A 26101-nucleotide genomic window follows, 5' to 3' on the forward strand; every position below is an offset into this window, starting at 1 on the left:
GTGTGACCAGGGAAAAGTTAACCTATTCGAGCTTCAGTTTTACTAACTGTAAATAATCCTGATCTGTTCATTGCCTGTAATCTTCTGGCCAGCCTCACCTTCCTCTATCTGCAGTTCCCCATGCAGAGCTAGGTAGTCACTTTCAGCTTGCAAACTGGACGAGAAATTCTCCATTCCATACATTCCTTCCATCGTCTTTCTCAGCTCCAATACCCGTGTATTTGCTCACTTGTAATGGACGGGGAAGTGAGCTATTATTTTTGGTGTTCATACATTCGGACTCTCAGCACATGAGTCTATTTAGAACATGGCTGAGAAAAGATGCGATAGAGGGTTGCTGTGAGAATTGAACGGATGCATGTAAAATGTTCAGCACAGCGCCTGTTTTACGGTGAGTGATCACGGTTAGTTGTAATTTTTTCATACTTATGTGATCCTGATGTCTTGAACAGTTTAGCTGTGAGCCTAGCTGGAGACTAGAAGATCAACTGAGACTCCTCTTCAAATCATAAACCTAGTAGGTGTCGGGGCAGAGATTTCTTGCATCATCTGTTGTAACCCGTTCTTCTTACTACCACCTAGTTTCTGCCCACTTTTGAGGAAGGGTATTTGGGATAACTTTTCGTAAATTGATGGTAAATGCAAATACAATAATGACAGCTTTAGGTCGACGACAAAACTGCAACTTGTTTCTTCTCTAAATCGAGTCTGAAAAACCTCCAGACCTGTGGACAAGGTGTTTTTCAAAACTCCACTTCTGTTTACAGGTGTGTGCCTGGGGCAACCAAAACAAAGATTGCAGCGATGATGACGGCGGCCGCCCAGGCTCAGATAAAAGAGGCGCCTCTCCGCGGGCTTCACGGTGCCAGCCCCCCCGCCCCGCCCCCAAGTCAGACTGAATCCGCCCCCCGCCCCCGACCTAGGGCAGAGGCAGCCCCGGCCCACCGTTTTCCCAGCCTGGGGCTTTGCGGGCCGCGGTCCTCCAGGCGCGCTCGGGTCTGTGTCCCGGCGTGGCTGACGGCTGGGTGCGGGCGGGTGGCCTCGGCACCGTCCCCGTCGGCTCATCGCGCCGCCCTCCGCCCTCAGGGGCAACAACACTTCGCTTCGACTCTACCAAGTAAGTGTCCGGGGTGGGCGACCGGACGCCAAGCGCCGCGGGATCGGTTCCCGCCAGGGCTGACCCGCCACCGCCGCCGCGGACCCAGCCCCTCCCGCGCCGCGACTCGCCCAGCCCGGGAGGAAGGGACCGTCCCGGGCGCGCGGCCCCGCCGGAGCGAGGAGGACGCGGCGGGACCCTGCCCGGGCCCTTCCTGCTTCCCTCGGCCGCCGCTCCCGCCGCCTCCCCCTCCGCTGGCTCCATTTTCCAGGCGCTTCTCCGCAGGGAGCGGGCGTCCGTCCCCGAGCCTTCCCCGCGCTGCCCCCCGGGGGCCCCGCTCCCGGCCTCCCGCTCTCGCAGCGCGCTCAGGCCGCCGCCCCCATCCCGGCCCCAGCCGCGGCGCGGTCCGGGGCGCAGGTCGCCTCAGCGCGCGAGGCCGGCGCGGCGGCGGGCGGCTCCGGGGGCAGGCGCGGCGAGTGGGGCCGCCCCCTTGCGCCCCGGGCGCCGGCTGCAGCCCGGCCTCCTCCTCCTCTTCCTCCGCCCTCCTGGGCTGGGAACGCGGGAGGCGGCGGCGCGGGGTGCGCGCGCGAGGGGGGCGGCGGCGGCGACTCTCTCGGGGCCGCCGCGGCGTCAGAGGCGCTGCGAGCGGCGGGCGCGGCGGGGCCGCATCTGCATCAGCCGCCGCCGCCGCTGCGGGGCCCGAACAAAGAGGAGGAGCCGAGGCGCGAGGTAGGGCGCGCGGCCGGCGCGGGGCGGCGGGGACCCGGCGGAGCCCTCGCCGCGGAGGCGGCGGCGGTCGGGGCGTCCCCCATCCCCGCCGTGGGCCGGTCTCCCCGTCCCCTCGCGCTCGGGTCCCCGGGGGCCGGGCATCGGGACCCGCGGAGCGGAGCAGCCCGCGGCCTCTGCCTTCTCCGGGCAGGAAGCTGCCAGGGCTCCGTGCCCCGCGCAGCCCCGCGCCGCGGCTTCCCGGAGGGCGCTCTCCGGGGACGGTCGCCTCCTCTCGGCGGGGCTGCAGGGCTGCTTCCCCGTGGCGCTCTGTGGGGCTGAGTTTCGCAACTTAAGGCTGCGCATTTATTTTTAAGTCCTTGAAAACTTCCCGCAGTCGTGTTGGGGGGATTTGCGTCCCCGGCCTGACCCAAAGGGAGGCGGCGACGAGGGAGGCGGGAGGCTGGGATCCGCACGCCGGGTCCCGCCGGGCCGCAGCCTCGGGAGGGCACCGACTCCTGCGGGTGACGCCGACACCCGGCCCCGGGGTGTGTCTGCGGCGGGCGGCCGCCGCGCCTCCCTGCGGGCTCGGGAGTACCTGTGCTCCCCGCGGCGGGAGCGGGCGCGCGGCCCTGGGGCTGCCCGCTCCCACGTCGCCCAGAACAGCTGTTCCTGCTTGGAGCCAGATCTTTTGACCCCTTTCTCCTGGGCATTCACATTTACGTTTATTCTGGCGGCGGGGGGAGAGCGGCGCAGTGAGCAGCTTTTTCCTGAATGGCCTCATCTTCATATGCCCACACTTTCCAGTCCAGCATTACGTCGTCGAATTCTTCTGGTGATAATTTTGCCAGATTTTCTGAATGGGATTAGGACAGGCCGTTGAGAAATGTGTTTCAGAGTTTGTCAACTACTGCCCTGAAGGACGCTTTTCTATTTTAGCTGCTTTCAAGCAAACCTGTGTCTTTTAGACTTGTCCACCTTCAGCTCTTTTTGGTTGGGTAAGATTAAACAGTTCTATTTTTAAGACCAGCTAAGAAACATGTGTGTTTAATATTGGGATCATTTACCGCGAGCGATCACATGAGGCATGGTTTCTTAAACGCCAAAGTGGCTTAAAAAAGGGAATTTCATCGGATTTAAAAGTAAATTCCAGGTGGAGGAAACTTTCAGTGGCTTCTGTCAGCGTCTCTTGAGTTGAAGACTTTATTAAGGCAGCTGATATCACTTTCAGAGCTTAAGCAATGATGTTCTTTATTGCATTTCATGCCTCCTTTTGCAGGAATTATGTGTAATCCTTGATATCCGTTTTTGCCCAGTGAACCCCTAGATACCTTTAGGGGTTAATTTTGCGTTGTTTAGAAAGCCTATTTTGTGTTCAGTTGTTGACTCTGGAGTTTAGGAACCCACATTCCAAAGCAAAGCTACACTATTCAGACAGGGAGTAGTGTGCTTTGGGTACTTTTTGATTCTTGGCTTCTTTGTGAACTTTTTCCCTCGGTAACAACACTAATGTTCTCTTTCCCTCTCTTCTCCCCATGACTCTAGAGCAAAGTCTGAGATGGATGTTACATGAATCATTTTAAGGCATGCACACGACTATGAACATTTCTGAAGCTTTTTTCTCAGTAAAGTAGATAAAGATGGATGAATCAGCCTTGCTGGATCTTTTGGAGTGTCCTGTGTGTCTAGAGCGCCTTGATGCTTCTGCGAAGGTCTTGCCTTGCCAGCATACGTTTTGCAAGCGATGTTTGCTGGGGATCGTAGGTTCTCGAAATGAACTCAGATGTCCCGAGTGCAGGACTCTCGTTGGCTCGGGTGTCGAGGAGCTTCCCAGTAACATCTTGCTGGTCAGACTTCTGGATGGCATCAAGCAGAGGCCTTGGAAACCTGGTCCTGGTGGGGGAAGTGGGACCAGCTGCACAAATGCATTAAGGTCTCAGAGCAGCACTGTGGCTAATTGTAACTCAAAAGATCTGCAGAGCTCCCAGGGTGGACAGCAGCCTCGGGTGCAAGCCTGGAGCCCCCCAGTCAGGGTAAGTAGCCTGCAGAGATAGTTTGGTGAATAAAGGTGGTGATGTCCGCATTTGTTGTTTATTCTTTAGCTTGGTGTTTTCTAAGTCAACTCATTGCTTAGGAAACCATGCATACAGGAACAGATAGATTATACCTCTGAATGTTTTTTCCCCCATCATGGAATGAGATTGGATATAAATAATACATTTTATTGTTTGGAAAATTCTCTCTAGATGGTCTCTGTTATCTTTTAAGATAAATTCTGGGAAACAAGTAGCAATTAGTGAATGAAATCTAAACCAGCTATTGTCTCGTGCCCATTTTGAAATGGAAATTTGATATTGTTTTATCGTTTTGATGGAGCAGAGAGTCATAATTACATGTGTCTAGTGTATATGTGTTGTAAATATGTGGGTAAATCATAAATAGGAAATCAAGCCTTAATTTTTATATTGCTTAGAGTCATTCTATTGGTTTTTTGAATAGACAGCACAGAATTTACTCGTTGGTGTAATTCTTAACAAATCATGGCCACAGGTAGCAGAGTTTCGTTGCTGTAGCAACAAAATGTCACTTAGGACCACACGAAAACATCTAGCTTTATGTTGGGCTTTATAGTGAATGAAATGAAATATTTCCATCAAAGTGATTTTTCTTGGGATTTGAGTTTGGGCTGAAATAATTTCAGATGAAGCTAATTATTTGGACAGCTACCACAACTGTCACACAGAATTTCTGTATTTATTAGAAATATATGTATTAATAATCTATATTGGAAATATAGGTATTTCTAATAAATTATGTTGCAGGTGATGGATTCCTGATAAAATGTGCTTTTCTAATTTTTGCAAAAATAAAAGATAGTTAAGAGCATCAATAATTAAAACAACTCCATTTTTGTAAGAAGAAGGAATTGCAAATTATTGGCCAAACTGGTAAAATCTACTTTTAAAGAAAAATTAATCTGGATGAGAGTATTTTTTTCAAATGTTCTCAGTAAGCACTCAAAAGTGACTTCTTTGATTTAATATGGGAACTACCCATTGGGATAGCATTAGATCCCATAATTCAGAGATGTGGATATCAGGCAGTTTTAACAGAATAGTCTTCCTATTTCTTTCTCAGGCTCATCTTTTGTAAATGATAGGAAGTATTTACATCACTTGATGTAAAGTATATAAACCATTTTAATCACTAGAAAACTTGATCACAACAAAATGGTTTCATTGTTAAGGCTGTTAGGGTTTTTTCTGACATATTTATTTATTTAAAGATAGAACTTTTGGCTAGGGTGGTTTTCTTTCCTTATTTGGATCCCACATGTGAAACTGATCAGCTTACAGTGCTTTTCTTTTCTTTTTTTTTTTTTTTTTGAGACAGAGTTTCGCTCTTGTTACCCAGGCTGGAGTGCAATGGCACGATCTCGGCTCACCGCAACCTCCGCCTCCTGGGTTCAAGCAATTCTCCTGCCTCAGCCTCCCTAGTAGCTGGGATTATAGGAACGCGCCACCACGCCCAGCTCATGTTTTGTATTTTTAATAGAGATGGGGTTTCACCATGTTGACCAGGATGGTCTCGATCTCTCGACCTCGTGATCCACCCACCTCGGCCTCCCAAAGTGCTGGGATTACAGGCTTGAGCCACCGCGCCCGGCCGCTTTTCTTAGATTTCCTTTATTTTATGGAGTTTACTCATGCCTTGATTACTGTATTCGGAATATTTTAATCTCAGAACCAGTGATCAAGTTGATAATTTCTGAGACACCTGACCTAGGTTTGTTTAGCTTAATAAAAGGGTAGATTTACATCTTTGGAAAGGTTTTGTTTCCCTGTTAATTAGACTAGTGAAGGCATGGCTTCTGGCTGTGGGTAGGAATACTGTATCTTAGTTGTTGACACTTTGCCTTACCTGTTGTGAGGAATGCCTTGAATATTTGATCACTGATAAAGAGGAATTTAAGGAGAGGCTCAAACACTCAATGTCCTCTGAATTTTAAGTTTTCTTGCTAACATGGAAATTGACTATGTAATGCTACCCAGGTGAATTCTCATTTGTCTGAACTGCTACTGCTCCCAGAATTGAGCTTCACTTTTCTTAGGTAAATTATTTCAAGATTTTGATCATGTCAGTATTTTTCTGGTTTATGTGATTTTCCTAATTTACTTCATGTTTTTTCTTTAGCATGAGAAAAATTACTTGCCAAAAAACTCAACTAAACTAGAGCCTTGTAACTGGGATAAAATAGTTGAACTGGATGCAACGGGAAATATGTCTGTTACTTTGCTGGGGGTGTATGGAAGACACAAACAAACAAACCTATTCAGTAGTCTGTGCTGATGCAATTGATGCAGTACTTAGAAATATGAACAGCCTGCTGAGCGCAGTGGCTCACGCTTGTAATCCCAGCACTTTGGGAGGCAGAGGCAGGCGGATCATGAAATCAGGAGTTTGAGACCAGCCTGGTCAACATGGTGAAACCCCATCTCTAGTAAAAATACAAAAAATTAGCTGGGCATGGTGGCGCTTGCCTGTAATCCCAGCTACTTGGGAGACTAAGGCAGGAGAATTGCCTGAACCCAGGAGGCGGAAGTTGTGATGAGCGGAGATCGTGCCATTGCACTCCAGCCTGGGTGACAGAGCAAGACTCCTTTTTTGGAGAAAAAAAAAAAAAAATGCTGGGCACGGTGGCTCACGCCTGTAATCCCAGCACTTTGGGAGGCCGAGGCGGGTGGATCACGAGGTTAAGAGATTGAGACCATCCTGGTCAACATGGTGAAACCCCGTCTCTACTAAAAATACAAAAAATTAGCTGGGCATGGTGGCGCGTGCCTGTAATCCCAGCTACTCAGGAGGCTGAGGCAGGAGAATTGCCTGAACCCAGAAGGCAGAGGTTGCAGTGAGCTGAGATCGCGCCATTGCACTCCAGCCTGGGTAATCAGCGAAACTCCACCTCAAAAACAAAAAAAGACACACCAGCCTTTTTTCTAGTTTAAAGTAGTTTTTTTGAGTCAGGTGCTGTGGTACTCCCATCTGTAGTCCTACTTACTCCAGAAGCTGGGGCAGGAGGATCACTTGAGCCAGTAGTTCAAGTTCAGCCTGGGCAACATAGCAAGACCCCTCCCCCTGCCACTCCCTACCCTCTGACCTCTTTTTTAAAAAAAGTTTCTCAATAACAGTTACCAAGTACCTTTTGCTTTCAAGTATTCAGAACAGTTGGGGCCATACTTATAGCTGAAATATCTGAAAGATAAATACATTTCTAGAACAGACTTCTTTTAAAAGTGAGAAATCTGTAACATGAAGCCACATGGACATTATAAGGCACTTCTTTGGACACTTTCCTTAGGTGAGTGACTGTAATAAATCCCAAATGTGCATCCTCCTCCCTTAAGTGTTCTGACACAACCAAGCGGTACAGTGAGCCCGTTTCCATATGTTGTGCAAAGCTGAAAGTGATAACGTGGAATATTGCTTCAGTTTATTAGTTATGTTCTGTGTTCCGTTATACTGTGACATGTGGCCTCCTCATGCATTTAGCCAAAGTATATTAAATGTTGTCAACAGATTTGAACATTTGCAATGTGTGATGCACATCTTCCTCCCAAATTGTACTATTTCCTGCCTAATTTGAAGGAGAAAAGGAAAGAGTGGGGTTAGAGTCACCACAGGAATCCGTCAGTTTTTTTACCTCTAAGTAAAGAATTCCTGTTGGTTTTAGGCCAAAGTCAAGCAGTGGAATGAGCCATAGGGAGAGGGACACGGCTGATACCTGCCAGTGGCCTAAGAAATGTAGCTGCAGAAGTTAAAATGCATATCAATATTTAGAAATTAGATAAGGAAAGCATGTTTTTAAAGTAGTTCCTGTAGAATTTCAAACTAATAGTTAAGTTTCCGCTTTCTGCATGCAGTTCCAATGATTTAAGGAATCATTAAGTAATGATATCTAAACAGACACATTCATAGATACTAAGTTCTCTTAATACTCTCTTAAGCTGGCTGGGTTTGGTGGCTCACGCCTGTAATCCCAGCACTTTGGGAGGCCAAGGTGGGTGAATCACTTGAGATCAGGAGTTCCAGAACACCCTGACCAACACAGAGAAACCCCGTCTCTACTAAAAATACAAAACTAACCAGGCGTGGTGGTGTGCACCTATAATCTCATCTACTCGGGAAGCTGAGGCAGGAGAATCACTTGAACCTGGGAGGTGGAGGTTACGGTAAGCCGAGATTGCACATTGCACTCAGCCTGGTCAAAACGAGCAAAACTCCATCTCAAAAAAAAAAAAAAAAAAAAAATTCTCTTAAGCTCTTTTATCTCTTAACATTAAGTTCTCTTAATATCTGTGCATGTGTCTGTTTAGATATCATTACTTAATGATTTCATGATGCCTCTACTTTGCAGCAAATTTATTCATCCAAAAAATAGATCACATGAGACCCCCTGATTTATACTGATTTATACTTTATTTGTTGCTTTATGTAACAAATATTTCTTAAGCACCCATTATGTGCCAGGTACCACACTAGCTGCTGGATAGGTAACGGTGGACAAACCAGATACAGTGTCTTAGCTTTTGCTTTTGAATGTGTGGTCCATTTTGTGGGAGAGACACATTAATAATAATAATGCAGGCATGTAATTAAGTAAATTCTGTGAGACAGAGCTGGGGAGAGGATGGGAGAAAGACCTGCATTTAGTTTGAAGCTGAATTGTGTGTGATCTTCACAAGCTTCCTGAGGAAGAGGCATCTGAGCTGAGATCTTAAGGGTGAAATGACATTAATTTGGGAATGGGGGCTGGGCAGGGGAAGGGCAGAGGGAAAGAATATTTCAAAGGCCCTGACTACACAGGAAGGGGCATGCCTTCTAGGAAGAACTGACAGGAGGTAAGTGTGAACTAAGCAAGCCATGGGGACGGTGTCAGATGAGGCCTCAAATTCGATCACGTAGAAGGCATCAAGAACCACACAAGGGCCACGTGGAGTGAAAGGCCAGATGAGTGGGATAGATAGTAAGTGCTCTGTGGTTGGGATAAGAAAGAGGGACCATTGGGACTGAGACAATTAGCAGGGCTTCAGAACAGATGCAGGATTGGAGCTTGTATCAAAGAATGGAAAGACCAGGGAAGAAAGGTAGAGAATTCGAGATATGAGGGAACACAGATGAGATTTCTTTCACCCTGTAAATGCTGAGTCTGCTTTCATTTCTCCATAGCTACAGTCATACCTCCTTTCTCCCTCTTTTCTTGTTGCTATTAGGGGCTGAATTATGGGCCCCCCCCACCCACCCACACATTGTTGGGTTGAAGTCCTAACTCCTAACACCTCAGAATGTGGGGATATTTGGGGATAGAGCCTTTAAAGAGGGGGTTAAGGTAAAATGAGGTCACATGCAGGGGCCCTAATCCGGAATGGCTGATGTTCTTATGAGACGAGGAGATCAGGATGCAGACACACAGGGAAGACCATGTGGAGACACGTGGAGAAGGTGCCAATTACCAACCAAGGAGGGTTGCCTTCAAGGAAGCCAACCCCCCCCCACCCCGACACCTTGATCTTGGACTTCTAGCCTCCAAAACTGTGAGGAAGTACGTTTTTGTTGTTTAAGCCACCTAGTGCGTGCACTTGGATATGGCAGCCCTAGCCGACTTGTGCTCTGACTGTAGATGTACTCCTAAAGGTCAGCCCGTTGAGTGGCCTCTCAGTCAACTGTCAGTCCCTTCCCCAGAAACTGGCAGCAGTCCAGCCTTCTGTCTTCTGTCGTGCAATACCCTTGAGAAGTTGTTCAGCCCCTCCCCACCCCTCAACTACCCGAATTACCTGATAATTTCATAAAATAGACTGGCGTGTTATAAGGAAGTTGAAGTTTATGTGACAGTATACCAGATACACAGAAAGTTCTGGAGGAAATGAAGGAAATATTGAGAGGGGAGAATTACTATCTTATTTCTGACAAGTCGGATTGTTCTGTAGCTGGAGTCTGGAGAGGGTGCTTTCTAGGACTGAGAAGTACTTAAGACATTACTCAAGGGATAGGTAATGATGGACAAACCTGATACACATCCTTACTTGATACTTTCCAGGAATAAGTGGCATCCTAGTAAGGCATTCTAGGCCCTATTCCAAGGAAGGCCATTGGCAGAAAGAATTGAAGGAAGTAGTGGGAGAAAGTTAAGACAACTGAGTTGCTCCAGGTATGGTGTGGAAAGCAGCTGCCAGCTATGAACTGTGTGCCTTGGGACATCTTTGACATCCATCTGTGAACAAGTACCTGTAGAGAGCTTCTTTCAGGCTCAGTTGTGTTCTATAATCTATAGTAAGTCGAAGATGACATTAATGCTTGTTTCTGTCGAAAAGTTTATGTTTAGGGTAGGTAACACACACAAGAAACAACAAATAAGGCACCAGGGGTGAGATAAGATATAGAATAAGTCTCTATGTATGATGGGGTTCTTGTTTGTAGATTGTGGTCCTTGGATGAAGTACATGGTCAAAGAATACCAAGCGTGGACTAGAGTGGTTGAGACATGCTCCCCTGGCGTTGGAAGGTCCAGTACAAGAACTGACTGACAGAGGAATTGATGTCTCCATGCAGATGGGGATGAGGATCTGTATTAACGCATACTGGACCCAAGCAAGACATTTAGTGTGGTGGTTTGGATGAGGGAAGTGTTTCTGTGTGTTTCAGAATGATTGAAATGGAAAAGGTGGGTTTTGTTTGTGTGTTTGTTTTGGCTAAACCGTGTTTGTTGCATTCTTGGCCTCTTATTTTATCCATCATTTCATCCTGGATCCTTCCTTACTCCAGGCTTCATGTCTGCCCCATCCCTGACCTTTACTTCATTCCTGGGCTAGGCTTAGTGGTGAGGCTCAGAGATAGGATCTTGGATGGGGTAGAAGGCATGTTTGGGAAAGGGAGTCTGTGGTGCATACTAATGGATAATTTTTAAAAACTGTAATGATTCTTTTTTGCGTCTTATAAAGTGTCATGTAACTATAATCATGTAAACCTTACAACAGCTTTCTGGAGTCAAGTGTTATCATTTTATTTATTTATTTATTTATTTATTTGAGATGGAGTCTCACTCCATCACCGAGGCTGGAGTGCAGTGGTGAGATCTCGGCTCACTGCAATCTCTGCCTCCCAGGTTCAAGTGATTCTCCTACCTCAGCCTCCCGAGTAGCTAGGATCACCATGCCCTGCCACCATGCCCGGCTAATTTTTGTATTTTTAGTAGAGAAGGGGTTTTGCCACATTGGCCAGTCTGGTCTCAAACTCCTGACCTCAAGTGATCTACCTGTCTTGGCCTCCCAAGTGATCTACCTGTCTTGGCCTCCCAAAGTGCTGGGATCAGGCAGGTGAGCCACCACACCTGGCCTAAGTGTTATCATTTTAAAAATGAAAAAGAACAGAGATTTCAAAATGTATGTAAAAGTATTCTAGTTGTAAAAAAAAAAAATTCAACAATATAGAATAATGTTATTGTAGATATACTTACAGATCTTTGCATATACATTTACATGTATATGCATGTAGTTCTTGATTTTTTGCAGAACTAGAATTGCATGCTCTGCATATTCAATGACTTGCTAAGTCATTTAATATATCTATGAAATCTTTTCATGCTTAGGCGCATAAATCTACCCTGGTTTTTGAAAAACTCTCTATTGATGTATAATATACATACAGAAAAGTATACTAATTACATATACCACTCACTGAATTATGTTTCATTCTTTTTTAGTGATGGTAGTATTTTTCTTTCTGTTTTAAAAATGAAAAATAATACATGCTTATGGTAAGAAATGTCGTAGTAGAAGATGATGTAAAGGAGAAAATCAAGGCTTCCAATCTCTCTACCTCTCTCTTCCCAATCTCTAGGGGTAGCCACTGTCACAAGATTTTTTGTGTTTTCTCTCAGGTAAAAAAAAATTGAATAGAAATGGAATCACATTGTACATGCAATTCTGCAATTTGAGGTTTTTAATTTAATGATAAAACTTGGATAGCTTCCATCTCTACACACATTGATCTGTAAGAAGGCATTATGCATTCTTTTTTTTTTTTTTTTTTTGAGACGGTCTCACGCTTGCCCAGGTTGGAGTGCAGTTGCTTGTTCATGCCCCACTAATGCGTTATTCTTCTTACTTCATGGCTGCAGGAGGGCTGGCTGAAAGACTCGAAATAACTTGTCCAATTGCTGATCCCAAATGCTTCCTTTTTTTACTTGCAGTCTACTTAAGTGGCAGGCGTTTTCCCTGGGACCTCATGTTGCTTTTAGCAGGGGAATCTTTTCTCAGCTGCACCTGGCAGAGGTGATTCTTTCCTCACTATCCTCGCTTCCTGTTTTGTTTTGACAAAAAGAAAAGAGGGCAAATAAAGCTCCTTTACGGTGACAGTGGGCCCGGAAAGCGGACTCTCCTTAGCGTGATGGGAAGAGTGTGATTTGGGGAAAAGCATGGTTTGGGGGTCAGAAGTTGTGGCTTCTGGTTCCAACACTGCCATTGTCTGGCTGTGCGGTTTCTCTGGGCTTCATTTCTCCAGCTCAAGGATGCGACCCATAGGAACCTATGCTCCATGCTGAGTGATTGTGGGAATGGGGGTGGTGAGGAGGCCGAATCTGGTTCATCTTTGACTTTTCAGAGCCCTTTGTAGTGTCTGGCAGAGGGTACGCATTCACAAGAGGTTTGTTGAATAAATGAGTGAATCAGTGAGTGAAGCGAATACCAATCTCTCTAGGGATCCTTGGCTGTGTATTGTCATTTCTGTTTGGGATGATGAGAACCAAAGTTAATGAAAAGACGTAGAAATGATTAGAAAGCAGATGTAGTGTTTGGATGTAGAGCTGGATGTGGTTATTTTGGTCTCCTCCGTGCGAAAAGGAGCCTGATGGCATGTCTCTTAGGCAACCCCGAGTCTCCGACCCTCCCAGTTTCCTCCTTTTATTATCACTATTGCCCCAGTCTTTATTTACTTATTTGCATTTCTCTTTCGGGTGTCTGAAGGAGAGAAAAGATTATTCTATTATTGCTGTCTGGGCAGGGAAAAGGAAAATCCAAAGGAAAGGGAGGAGAGAGATGAACTCTAGTTTTGCTTTAGCTGGGGGTCCCTCTTGTTCACGCAGTTCTCTGAAAAGTTCCGCCACTGCCCTGGCTCTCTGGCTTAGCTCCTCATTCCTGGCTTTTGCACCAGCTGCTGTGGAACCCGTGTGAGTGTTAACTTCTCTTCCTTGCAGCACTTTGCACTGCCCTGGCCTGCAGCTGCGGTCTGTCCTTTCCAGGTGGCTGAAAGAGGTGCAGTTGGAGGTGGTGGAACCGACAGGGGAGCAGGAAGGCAGGACTCCTGCACTACTCCATTGCCTTCCTAAAACTGCTTCTCTAGGATGTTTTTTTCCAAATGCTTTGTTTTGCCGCATAATTAATCTCCGGTCTCAGAAAAGGAAAACAATAAAATCAGAGGCTCAAGAAAGGCATGTGGGTAGGGGCAGTATGTCAGTTCAAGCATGTATTTTTCTATTGCCTGTGGTCTTTTCTCAGCATTCTGCAAGCCTCCAGCTCTCCTTTGCACACCTCCATGCCTTAACTCACTCTGTTGGGAAGAATGTCTGCTTTTTTCCACTCTGGTCAGATACTCAGATACTCATTCCATTTATTAATCCCCTCTCTAGTCTATTGCTTAATGTGGTTTAAGCAAACCCAAGACAATACGTAAAAAGACTTTAAAATGTTAAGGTCAAAAGGCAAATGACTTTGTAATTCATGCTGTGGCAGAATTCTTCCTAACGATCCACAATACTGTAGCAACCTAGCACAAATATTCTAGTGAGATGTACTTGTGATAGAAATATTACACATAGCAACATAGTGTGGATAGTGAGGAACTCAGATAGCAGGCAAGCCTCATTTACATAGCAACATAGTATAGTGAGGTATACATATGATAGAAATATTATGCTCGGAGACTGCCTTGCTGGTAAGGCTCCCTCATTTAGAAACTTCAACTCCCTCACCCTCCCAGTTCTTTTATTGTAAAGAGTACATGTATCTTCCGCTCTTTGAAAAATTTTATTTTAATTTTAGTTTCTTCTGAAGGTAGTAACCTTAAAAAGAAGAATTCAGAGCCCCAGGCACCCTTTTCATGGCTCTGCAATTCTTTGTCACGCATTATGTCTGCCAATGCCTAGTCAAGAGGATGGTAGCAGTTGCTTCATGAATGGGGACATATGGGTGGCTGTAAACACAGCCATTTTAAAGATAGATGTGTGAGTGGGCTCTTTCGGGGTAGCTGGGAAGGGAATAGAGGTGCCATTTCAGATGGCTGACAGAGCAGTTAAATAGTAGATTATTTGCGTTGTGAAACATGAAAAAAGTGAGCAGTAGGAGGATGTGCAAATGAATTTTTAAGTTACATTAAATATAGTGCAGAAAGGCAAGGGCTGTCAGTGTTGAACATTTTTCTGTTAGCCGAAGGAAATAAATTCCGTAACGATTAAGGAAATTATTGTTATTATTATTTTGCCAGAAAAAATCCTTTTGAAACGCTATTTCACTGCTTATCAATTCGGGAATGAATGAACAGGAGTGAATTTTCATTATTTTAATATGTAATGAGTGGTCCTAGACCATGAACATTATACAGAAAGGAAGCTACAGTTAGCTAGAGAATGCTTCATATCTAGTTTTAATTCATGTGAGGTGCCCCCAAAATAACACAGTAGGAATGTAAGTAACAGTGTCAGTGTGGGATACAAATATCCCTAGCATTTGTATAAGGTTCCTGGAAACATGAGCAGTAATGTCGAAAAGTTGAACATTAGATATTTTATAAGGAGATTCAGTTCTTGTAAAGCTAAAAAATATTCTTACATTCCTAAGTGTGTAACTGCTTAGTTTTTAAAGATCCTTAAAAAACATTAAAAGTTTTTAAAAAACATTAAACACATAGAATAAATATCATATAATAAAATTAAATTTCAAACCTCAAGTTTTCATTTGCCCGCCTTATCCAAAGTGACATTTAGTTTACCAACCTCCATTATTTCCATTTTTTTTTCAAAATCTTTGGACAGGTTTTTTCCTCATTATTAAACTTGTGTTTTATGCACAATCAGTGATGAATTACTTTCCATATGCTTTTTGCTTTTTCTGCCACAGTTGAAGTCTACAAGGCTATTTTTGCCATTTTTGGTAGACCTTATTATTGGTAGACCTTTCATTCCTGTCTTAACTGTACTAGTAGTAGCATTTTTATTTTCCTTTTTTCTACTCCTTTTTGTAAAGCAAGTCTGAAATATTAAGAAGACGCTGCAAGTATTAACCCAGTTGTATAAAGCCTGTGATGCTGCTGAAGCTGAAGTGTTGGTTGAAGGCCCCAAAGTTTAACAAACAGCTTGAAATGTTTACATAGCAGATGTTCCAAAAATGTTCAAATCTGGTGGCAGAAAAGTATTGGGTCTCCATGTATCAAGCATGAAAATATATGATGTATGGAAGTTGAGAATCACCTATGTGGAGGAAAGAATGAGGAGACCTGCTTTCTAGTCCAGTGTTTCTATAGGACATAGTTTTCTCTTCTATAAAATGAGGATTTTCTGATATCTGAGTTCTTTTTTAGCCCTGAAATTGAAAAAAAATAATTACCCTAGCAAAAGCCAACTTTGATATTGAACGTTTAGAACAAACTCACATTGGCACCTGGATATCATCTTCGTGCATTGAGGTGACATGTGGCTCTCACATTTGCCCACTGACACCGGCAATCTGCCTTTAATGTTCCCTTAGAAGCTCACAATTAATTAACCTGCCACAGGATCCTTCAGATGAACTGTTAGATTTAGAAGTGAGGTGGAGCAGAAAAGCGAGGGCAGTTTAGAGAGCCCGACTTCGGATCAAGCTCTAAATGGGGCTGGTTTGCTGGATAGATCTCATCTGCCTAGAATTATCTACCTCTGTTCTGCCTGAATGTGATCTTCATATAAAGTTGTCACACTGCTTAAAATTCTGACAATTAGAGACTGTCTTTGTATTAAAATGTCCTGCGCTTTTGGAAGGGTATTTAGGGCTCGGCACAGTGGCTCACACTTGTAATCCCAGCATTTTGGGAGATTGAGGTGGGCGGATCACCTGAGGTTGGGAGTTCAAGACCAGCCTGACCAATATGGAGAAACCTGATCTCTACTAAAAATACGAAATTAGCCAGGCGTGGTGGTGCATGCTTCTAATCCCAGCTACTCCGGAGGCCGAGGCAGGATAATTGCTTGAACCCAGGAGGCGGGGGTTGCGGTGAGCCGAAATTGCGCCATTGCACTTCAGCCTGGCAACAAGAACGAAACTCCTTCTCAAAAAAAATAAAATAAAATAAAATAAAGAAGAAGAGTATTTACCTAACCATATTTCTTTTCCCTGTTGTTACTGACATGAGAACCCCTGCTTTGATGGACAGGGCATTTATGCTCCAAGAGCGGAAAGGCAGGTCACTGAGTCTCTTTGAGGTCAGCCACGCCTGGATGGGGAAACTGTGGTGAGGGACTCACAGAGGGTGACCATGTAGCTTATCCTCCACCCTGGGACATTTTTGAGAGTGAAAAGGATGTTGTTGATACTTTTGCAGAGTCAACAGGAGTAAGTCAGGACAGTCTGGGCAAACAGGGCCATAAGGTTACCCCAGCTGAGGACAGTGTGAGTGAGCACAGGATATAGAAAAAAGGATTCATTAAGCAGAGGGGAGATGCCACAGAATACAGAACTTTTCTGAAGTGTTTAGGGGAAATGCAGAGGAATTAATTTCTTCCTCTGAACGTTCCTTTTTGTGTGCTCTGTGATTCCTGCTGGATGGAAAGTGTCTGGTAATAGAAAAAGTAGGAGATTTAGTATCAGGCAGAACTTCCTCTGTTCCTTGTTATCTGTGTGGCTCTTGGGCAATTACTTCCCTAGCTGATTTCTTCATTTGTAGAGTGAAGAGCTGCTTTCCAAGTTTGTGCGGATTACATGAAATAAGGAATCTCAAATGCCTGAGACCTCGTACATGTTCAATAAACATTAGTATCTTCAGTTTTCTCTCTTTCTAGACATTAGAAATTGTATACCATATCACCGTTATATTGTAAAATAAACTCTGGGGCAGGTGGATTGGCTCCCATTTGTAATCCCAGTGCTTTGGGAGGCCAAAGTGGGAGATTAACTTGTGGCCAAGAGTTTGAGACCAGCCTGAGCAACATAGTGGGACCCCCCTCCCCCCCGCCGGCTTCTAAAAAATTTAAAAAAAAAATTAGCTGGGCATGGTGGCATGCACTTGTAGTCCCAGCTCCTCAGGAGGCTGAGGCTGGAGGATCACTTGATCCCAGGAGTTTGAGGCTACAGTGAGCTCTGATCTCGTTACTGCACTCCAGCCTGGGTGACCAAATGAGACCTTGTCTCTAAAACAAAGAGACAAACAAAACAAGGGTGTGTGTGTAGTCTGGTAATTTAATTAATCAACACTTATGTGTTAATTCCATAGAAAATTTTGTTCTGTTTTCAACAGCTGGCTTAAACTTTAGATACCCAAGCTGTTCATACATGAGAGACTACAGAAGATAGTCTTGGTTTTACAGCTATAGTGTGACACTGGTTCAGTTAGCTGCTCTGGGCCTCATATGTAAAAGGAAATGGTGAGCAACATTATCTACAGTATCTCTTCCTGTTCCCTTATCCTGTGATAAGATATCCAGCCGGTGGAATTCATTATAGTGTGTGAGTCTGTGACTGTTTTCATTGTCCCTCTCCCTCTTCCTCTCCCCGTCCCCCTCTCCCTCCCTCTCTCCCTCCCTGCCTCTCTCTCCTTCTTCCTTCCTTCTCCGCCTCCCTCCCTGTGATTGGGGAAAGTAATAGCTCAAATAATTTTTTTTTTTTAACAAATTTCAATTTAGTTATTTCTTTAGCATAATACTGAAGACTTAGACCCCTAAGACTTTCTGTAAGGGAAACTAGATGTGCTTTGTAGTTTAGTCCTAATTTTTAAAAATTAAGGAGACCAGGCATGGTGGCTGACGCTTATAGTCTTAAAACTTTGGGTGGCTGAGGTGGGAGGATTGCTTGAGCCCAGGAATTTGAGACCAGCCTGGGCAACATAGCAAAACCCCATCTTTACAAAAAACAAAACAAAACAAAAATTAGCTGGGCATGGTGGCTTGCACTTGCTGTCTCAGCAGCTTGAGAAGTTGAGGAGGGAGGAATGCTTGAATCCAGGAGTTTGAGACTGCAGTGAGCTATGGTCGCACCACTGCACTCTAGCCTAGGCAACAGGACGAGACTCTTGACTGAAAAAAAAAAAAAAGTAATGTTAGGACAGATTATTATGCCCATTATCAAAACATGGATGATTTAATGCACTGTTGGATGGATGGATCAATTGATCTATCTGGGCTCTGTGTGTGTGTGTGTATGCATGCATATGCACTAGTGAGTTGTGTTTTATTCCTTTGTAACTGTGATTTTTGCTCACGCTTATCAACCTGGCCCACCCCCCGTCCCCCACTTCATACCATTAAGATTATTTGGCTTAAGTAGTTATAGTGGTCAGTTTTTTCATGTTTTGGTTATTTTTTAATCTCTTATCTAGAGCAGCCGATTTAACTTTTAAAAAATTGTGACACATCTGAACAGATATAAAATGCGTTTATATACCTTTCTGATGCATTTTGCAAATGGCTGCAACGGTGAAGAGCCTTGCTGCCGGGCACGGTGGCACGTGCCTGTAGTCCCAGCTACTCGGGAGGCTGAGGAGGGAGGATCGCTTGAGCCCAGGAGTTCTGGGCTGTAGTGCGCCATGCTGATCGGGTGTCCGCACTAAGTTGGGCATCAATACGGTGACCTCCTGGGAGCGGGGAACCACCAGGTTGCCTAAGGAGGGGTGAACCGGCCCAGGTCAGAAACGGAGCAGGTCAGAACTCCAGTGCTGGTCAGTAGTGGGATTGGGCCTGTGAATAGCCACTGTACTCCAGCCTGGGCAACATAGCAAGACCCTGCCTCTTAAAAAAAGAAAGAAAGAAAAGAGCCTTGCTATGCTTCAAATTTTAGTAAGTTTATATATTTTTAATGGAGTTTATATTTATAGTTAAAATATTCACTTACTGATTTTGTAGGGTAAGAAAGGACACTGGGTGAACATTTTATGAAAATGGCCATCTACTGTGTTTTTAAAAAGTCTCTTCAAAAGAACGTTTTAAAAGCTTGTTGGTACAAACTTATTCCAGTGCCTTACCATCTTCCTAGCCAGGAAGTTCTTTTTTTCTGTTAAATATAAATTCCTGTCCTTGCAATTTACTCTCATTCCTCTTTCATCCCATTTTTAATGGAAAAGAAGTGCTTCCCTGTACTTCTTCCTGACCTTGCAGGCTGTGGCGCAGCCCTGAACTCCTCCCTTTTTATCTGGACTGAATAACTGAGTTTCCTTTACATGTCCTCATAGGACCCGTTTCCTAACATGTTTATCGTTTTAGTCACTCTCCTTTGGATGTTTTCCAACCCCTGCTTGCTGTGCTTGGGTTCAGGTCCAGAAGAGCTCTTAATGTGGTGATCAGCTTCTGAGTGGGACTTTGAGTTGCGGGGGGGCTGTTATGGACGCCTCCTGCTGCTTGTCTGTACATCCTCATGTTACGTACCTTTACAAATAACTCACCACATCGCTGGTTCATGCTTTGCCCAGATCTCAGATTTTCTCTTTTCCTTAAATTCAGTTTCCTCCATCTCTCGAGTGGGTAGTTTTTACTGTCCTCTGTATTAAATTGCCCCTTGTCGTTTCTGTTATTCTTACGGTAGTGTCAGCAATTTGCTACTATCAACAGGGATTTAAAAATGCCAATCCAAAATACAATCACTTTAATACGTATTTGTGACCACATGGATACTCGATCTTAAACACATATTTACCTTGTTTATTCCATTTATTTTGAGTATTCTCTACCCCCATTTGGTATTTAATTGTTCTCTAAGTAACTGTGCTTTAGTGTTGTCTCCTGTACCATGTTGTAAGGAACTTGAGATCAGGAGCTCTTCTGAATTTTATACCACTTTCCTGTTCATTACTGTGGAAAAAGTAGTAGGTGGTCAGTTGAGTAAATACTTCTTGATGGGACGATAGATGACTGACTACTCACATTTCAGAATGCCAAGGTCCACTGGACCACATTCACATCCTTGTAAGTTTGAATGCCTAACCACACATGTATTTTGATAAGCTTAATCACATTCATTTTCTTACTATTTAAGTCAGCAATGACAGTAGTACTCAAAGGCTAGGTAAACCCTCATGAAACTTGACTGTAATTGGATATTGAATAACAATTCTCTTGAGAGTGGCCCTTAAAACATTTTTGCTGCACCTACCATGGTGGTCTAGAAATCATGTTTTCCTAGTTTGTTAGAAAGAATGTTCTGCTGAGTTGAGTCAAAAGTTTTACACAACTTAAAATATGTGATATATTATCTCCTATTCCCCAGGCACATCATTCTGACAGAGAGGAAAATGAAATTGATCTAATAGGAATTAGCTGTCCAACAGTCATGTTGATCTTTCCCAAACATCTTATAATTTCTCTGCTTGCAAATCTACGTTTAGAATGAGAAATGTTACATGTATAAATGGCATCTTTTGATGCAGATTATCTATAAACTAAGTAATTCCAGTGGTGGATAATCCTGTGCGTGGTGGGAAGCACAGGTAATGTGGTTAGCAATAGCACCCCTACATTTTGAATTCCAGGAGAGGCAACGAGCACGTTCAAAATTAAATTAAAATTCTTGAGAATGAAGTGGAAAGAGGGAAGAAAAGGGCAGTTAGAGGAATAAATTAGACCCCAGGGATCCTTTCCAAGTCTCAAATTACAAGCCAGCCAGCTGTGATATGAAACATGACAGGGACCCATGGTCTCTTTAGTTGAGATAGCTGCAAGGCTGGATTCTCTGTGATTGTTAATGGATCAACAATTTAACTAGATGCTATGACTTCTCTCAGGAGACTAAGCTATCTGATACCCACAAATAAATTACACTAGATCTACCTAACATTTCATTATAGATTAAAAAGAATGGCAGATTTTGAGGAGCAGCATGCTAGGAAGGCTTCGTAACTTCAGAAACGTGTCACGCTGTGGTTTCTAGGTATGCTATGAATGAAGAGCTTTGTGTGTACAAAGTGGGAATTCTGTGTGAATATGTATTATGTAGATTCTTGTGTGTTGCTAGGTTTATTTGAGTTTCTTCTTTGCCATCCAAACTTTTTCCTTTGAGAGGCAAGTTTATTTTTCCCGTTAACTTGATACGTGAATTTCTCAATCCTCTCCACCTCCCACCCCTGGGGCTTTTTTCTCCATCCAGTTTAGGGGTATCAGGTCAGTATTTGGGTAGAGGGTGTTTATCATTTACAGCTAGCTAGAGTCTTATTTCTGTTTAACTTGCCCCTTGCCATGATCCACCCATCCTGCCTGTTCCTGTGGGTTGTTGCCAGTTTAGGATTTATTTAACATGCCTTATGTTCAGCCATATATGTTGAAATTCAGAATGTATGAAAAAAGAGCCTGTGTTTTGCTTATGAATGCATCAGTCCATCAGCACATATTTATTCTCTGTGCCTGAACTGAAGGTCAGCATTTCTTGGAAGTATTACTAGACACACTAGGATATTAAGCCAAAAAATAGAATAAGTTAGTTAAAGATAGATTGAGGCAAAAATCGATTCACAGTTTGATACTTAAAACCAACTTTTGGCCAGGTGCGGTGGCTCACGCTTGTAATCCCAGCACTTTGGGAGGCCGAGGTGGGCGGATCACAAGGTCAGGAGTGCAAGACCGGACTGGCCAACATGGAGAAACCCCCTCTCTAGTAAAAAATACCCCCATCTCTACTAAAAAAATGCAAAAATTAGCTGGGCATGGTGGCTTGTGTCTGTAATCCCAGCTACTTGGGAGACTGAGGTAGGAGAATTGCTTGAACCAGCACCCAGGAGGTGGAGGTTGCAGTGAGCATGAGAACGCACCACTGTACTCCAGCCTGGGCTACAGAGTGAGACTCCATCTCAAAAACAAAACAAAACAAAAAAAACAAAAGCCAACTTTCCCGATCAGTTGAGTGTTGTCTGGCAATCAAGCAGAGTTGCTAATTATTGGCAACCAGGTACCAGATGATATAACCCGCACAGTTGGGAGTAATTAGATCACAACTATCTTATCTATCAGTAGCTTTAGAATGAAAATAGTAGCAATTTTCGTAGCACTTTCAGATGGTTATGAAAACATGTTAAGAGCTGATCCTATGGAATATTGTATATCTGACTCCAGAAAGTAAATTGGTGACACATTACCTTGGGGAAAAATATGTAACAGGATATTTTATAATCTTGAAAGAGAGAAGTAGTATTTCAGCAACTCTGTTCTGTTTGTTCCATCTGAGGTAGCCATGAATGAATTCATTCTGTTCTCAAAGAACTTGTTTTGCATTGATGTCACTGTTTGAAAAAGTAAGCTGTGATAAATTTCATAAGCTGGAAAACTCAATGTGCTATAAAATGTGAAAACACAGGCCCTCTTAAGTGCCACCTGAAACTGGAGTGAGTTGCCTTTACCTAATACAGCTCGTGTGGTTCTTGAGTCTCTGCATGACATACCAGAATCCTCACTCTTGTAGACACCACCTGTCTTTTATAGGCTTCAAATGAAAAATACGCTTATTTGACACAAACACGTGTATGATCAAAGGGGATCTGAATAAAATATAGTTTTGATTGATGAATATGCAAGGCTTGTCTTTAATGTTTGAAGAAAGAATAATATCACAGTTTTGTTAATAAAACAGAGGTTAAAGAATGGAATTGTTTCTAGTAGACTGCGCAGCCCTAAATCATTCAAAAGTAATGAAGCAGTTTTCTGAAACAGATTGGATTTCCTTAAGAAGGAAGCCACCTTTGTTCTATGTCACTGATGCATTCCTTATAGGTGAGGTCACTCTGCCTTGCTGATATCTTCCTCCTTTCATAAAAGGAAGACGAGGACCACTCCCAGTGCATTCTGTTTCTCCCAATCCGTAAAATAAGGCTTCAATGTACCTGTCTATTAAAAGCTTTTGAAGGACGAAAGCCAACCTCAGAGGCTTTGTGAACCATGAATTGACAATAAAAGACAGTATGCTTCTGTTTTTCAAACAGCCTGTTTAATGACAAAAGAACTATTCACTCCTACGTGACTTTCATGTGGTTGTAATAAAAGGGACGAGGATGGTCATCTTGTTTTGTGCACAATTTTAAGGCTGCTTGGCTGAGATTATTTGAAACAATACTTTTCAATTATTCTGACTAACAAAGTCACTGAGAGGAATGTGTGTTATAGAGTGTCTAAATGTCTTTTACATCTGTTTGTTTAGATGTAATGAAATTTAAAAAGTATTCTACCGCCCACCCTCCCTGTCAAACCTAAAGGGTGAAAGCATTTCTAGGATGTCAGATTAAGCTCTATGTATTGATGCAGTCTCCTAACTAACCTTCCCATCCACTTGTGTCTCCTCGAGGAGCTCCCTTGAACCTGTTAGTGTGACATGTCACTCTTGCTCAAAACTATGTTATGTAACGGTCCACACTTGAGCCATGTAACTGAGTCCTGCCCTTTTCCTCCACCTTATCTCCTCAGCTTAAGGATTCTGCTCCAGCCATACAGACTTTCTTGCTGTTAATCAAAACACCGAGGCCTTGGGCCTTGGCACCTGGTCTTTGCCCTGCTTGGAAGGAAAGTCAGCTTTTACCCAGATCTCAGCATGACTTGCTCCTTTGCTTCAGTTCAGTCTCTTTTCAAAAGTCACTTCCTTGTAAGGGTCTTCTGTGACCACCATATCCAAAAGAAGCCCCACTCCTCACTCTGCTGTCAGCCTTCTAGCCTTGCACTGCTTCACGGCACTTATGTCTATCTAAAATCACATTGTATGTTTATTCGTTTACTCCCTCCTACCCCCACCCCCACTATCCCATAGTAGGCAGCAGGCTCCAGGAGAACCAGGACTTTGATTTAATTTATTCCTGTCTGTATCCCCAGCAGCTAGAACACTGCCTAGTACATAGTAGATTCTCAATAAGAATTTGTTGACAAATAAATCAGTGAACGAGTTTTACTTGGCGTATGTTGATGTTACTCTGCAAATCTCACATTGAAAAACACATTGCAAATAGAATGATTGTTATTCAGATGTTTAAGTTGAAACTGAGAGTTTTTATAGATGAGTAAATTAAAGTGTCATCTATGCTTATTTGGCAATTCACTTTGTATTGTTTTTTGAAGATAAATGTGGAATGATTTAAAAAATAGTCTTGCCACAAGCTTTTTTTCTTAAACCCAAGCGATGAGCAGTATGATTCCAAACCATAGCAGCATCTCTGTTTTTAGCTCCCAGAAATGAATACAAATCCTTTGTAACTGACAGCATTGGTGTACTTCAGTGTTCATACTTTTAAAGCTACCCAAAACACCAGAAAATGGGAGCATGGAAAGGAATGCTTCTTAATGCATTTCTGCAAACTTCTATGCTTAACATCTTCTTAGGAAGAGAAGTGACATTGTTTTTTTGTACCTAAAACTGTTTAAGGAGTGGGTGGAAACACCTATTAATCTTGGCTGTGTCGTGACTTGAGCATATTTCCTCATTTGATACAGTGTGGATTCAAATTAGCCTTCAGATAATCGTTTTTTTCCTTTGCAAAATAATACAACCATATTGTGGGCTGATTCTGTTGAGTGTCTGGAGCCTGATGATTAATGTCAACGATGAATTTCCTTTTTCTAATATAATCATTGCTGTATGGGTTATGTGTACAATTCATTGAGATCTCTCGATGTAGTCACTCATAAACATGACTACAGTCACATGCTTCACAATTACTGTACTTTAATCTGTACTTTGCTTCCTCCCACGTATTTACTTAAAGAGTCACAGCTTGCCGGAAATGTATCCTTCCAGTTGCTCTGTGAGTGTCCAACCGGGGATTGGATCCTTGTATGTTTTTTTAACCAGCAGATAATTGTGTGCTTTAACATGCATTAGTACATAGTCTGCTTTCCACATAGAATTAGAGGATACCTTTATATCCCCAGTGGAGTGTCTTAGTCCGTTTCCATGGGCATAGCAGAATACTGGAGACTGGGAAATCTGTAAAAACAAACAAAACCCACCAAGTTTATTTCTCACAGTTCTGGAGACTGGGAAGTCCAAGATCAAGGTATTGGTAGGTTCGGTTACCTGGTGAGGGCCACTCTCTGCTTCCAGGTTGCTTCCTCTGGAGCGGAGGAGTGCCGTGTCCTCACATGAGGGGAGATGGGCAAGCTAACCTAAGGCCAGGTGAAGCCTCTTTTATAAGGGGCTTAATCCCATTCACAAGGAAGGAGACTTCATGGCCTAATTGCCTCTTAAAGCCCCTACTTCTTCTTCTTCTTCTTCTTCTTCTTCTTTTTTTTTTTTTTTTTTAAGATGCAGTCTTGCCCTGTCACCCAAGCTGGAGTGCAATGGTGTGATGATCTTGGCTCACTGCAACCTCTCTCTCCCTGGTTCAAGCGAATCTTCTACCTCAGCCTCCTGAATAGCTAGGACTATAGGCTACCACCACTCACCACCATGCCAGCTAATTTTTTGTATTTTTAGTAGAGACAGGGTTTCATCATGTTAGCCAGGACAGTCTCGATCTTCTGACCTCATGATCCACCCGCCTCAGCCTCCCAAAGTACTGGGATTACAGGTGTGAGCCACCGCGCCTGGCCAAGGTCTTACTCCTTAATACCATCACATTGTCAACACCTGAGTTTTAGAGAGGACACATTCAAACCATAGCACAGGAATCACCAAAAACAATGTTGAGTAGTTCTATGAGGTCACTGAAGGTAAGCAGTGCACTTCAATGTGGAGTAGCGCTTGGCGTCTGTGTCTGAATAATAACAGACACCCACCAGGTGAACTGCTCCAAGTTCCAGATTGGGAAACCGGACTGCCCATGTGGGTGTTTCCCCCTTTCCTATTACTTTTTTATTCTTATTTTAAAATTTTACTTTAAGTTCTGGGAAACGTGCAGAAGGTGCAGGTTTTTTACGTAAGTATGCATGTGCAATGGTGGTTTGCTGTACCTATCAATCTGTCATCTAGTTTTTAAGCCTGGCACGCATTAGGTATTTGTCCTAATGCTCTCCCTCTACTCGCCCCCATCCCCCAACAGGCCCCAGTGTGTGATGTTCCCCTCTCTGTGTCCACATGTTTTCATTGTTTAACTCCCACTTATGAGTGAGAA

The 26101-nt window shown here is 43.7% G+C and overlaps 1 protein-coding gene across 3 annotated transcripts in view; it reads left to right on the top strand.

The window, feature by feature from the left end:
- Nucleotides 1-990: 990 nt before the first annotated feature.
- Nucleotides 991-26101, top strand: part of SH3RF1 (SH3 domain containing ring finger 1) — a 180637-nt gene continuing 155526 nt past the window's right edge. Inside the window, exons 1-2 of one of the 3 annotated variants that reach the window (XM_039479144.2) lie at nucleotides 991-1117; nucleotides 3347-3834. In XM_039479144.2, the coding sequence (XP_039335078.1) occupies nucleotides 3442-3834 (393 nt within the window). In that variant the 5' untranslated portion in view covers nucleotides 991-1117; nucleotides 3347-3441. Of the gene's footprint in view, nucleotides 1118-1675; nucleotides 1826-2435; nucleotides 2800-3346; nucleotides 3835-26101 lie in introns of those variants that run through there. The other 2 variants (XM_039479143.2, XM_003938719.4) reach the window with 2 other exon arrangements.

Source organism: Saimiri boliviensis, chromosome 3 (genome assembly GCF_048565385.1).
Source record: "Saimiri boliviensis isolate mSaiBol1 chromosome 3, mSaiBol1.pri, whole genome shotgun sequence".
In the NCBI taxonomy this organism is placed as follows: Eukaryota; Metazoa; Chordata; class Mammalia; order Primates; family Cebidae; genus Saimiri; species Saimiri boliviensis.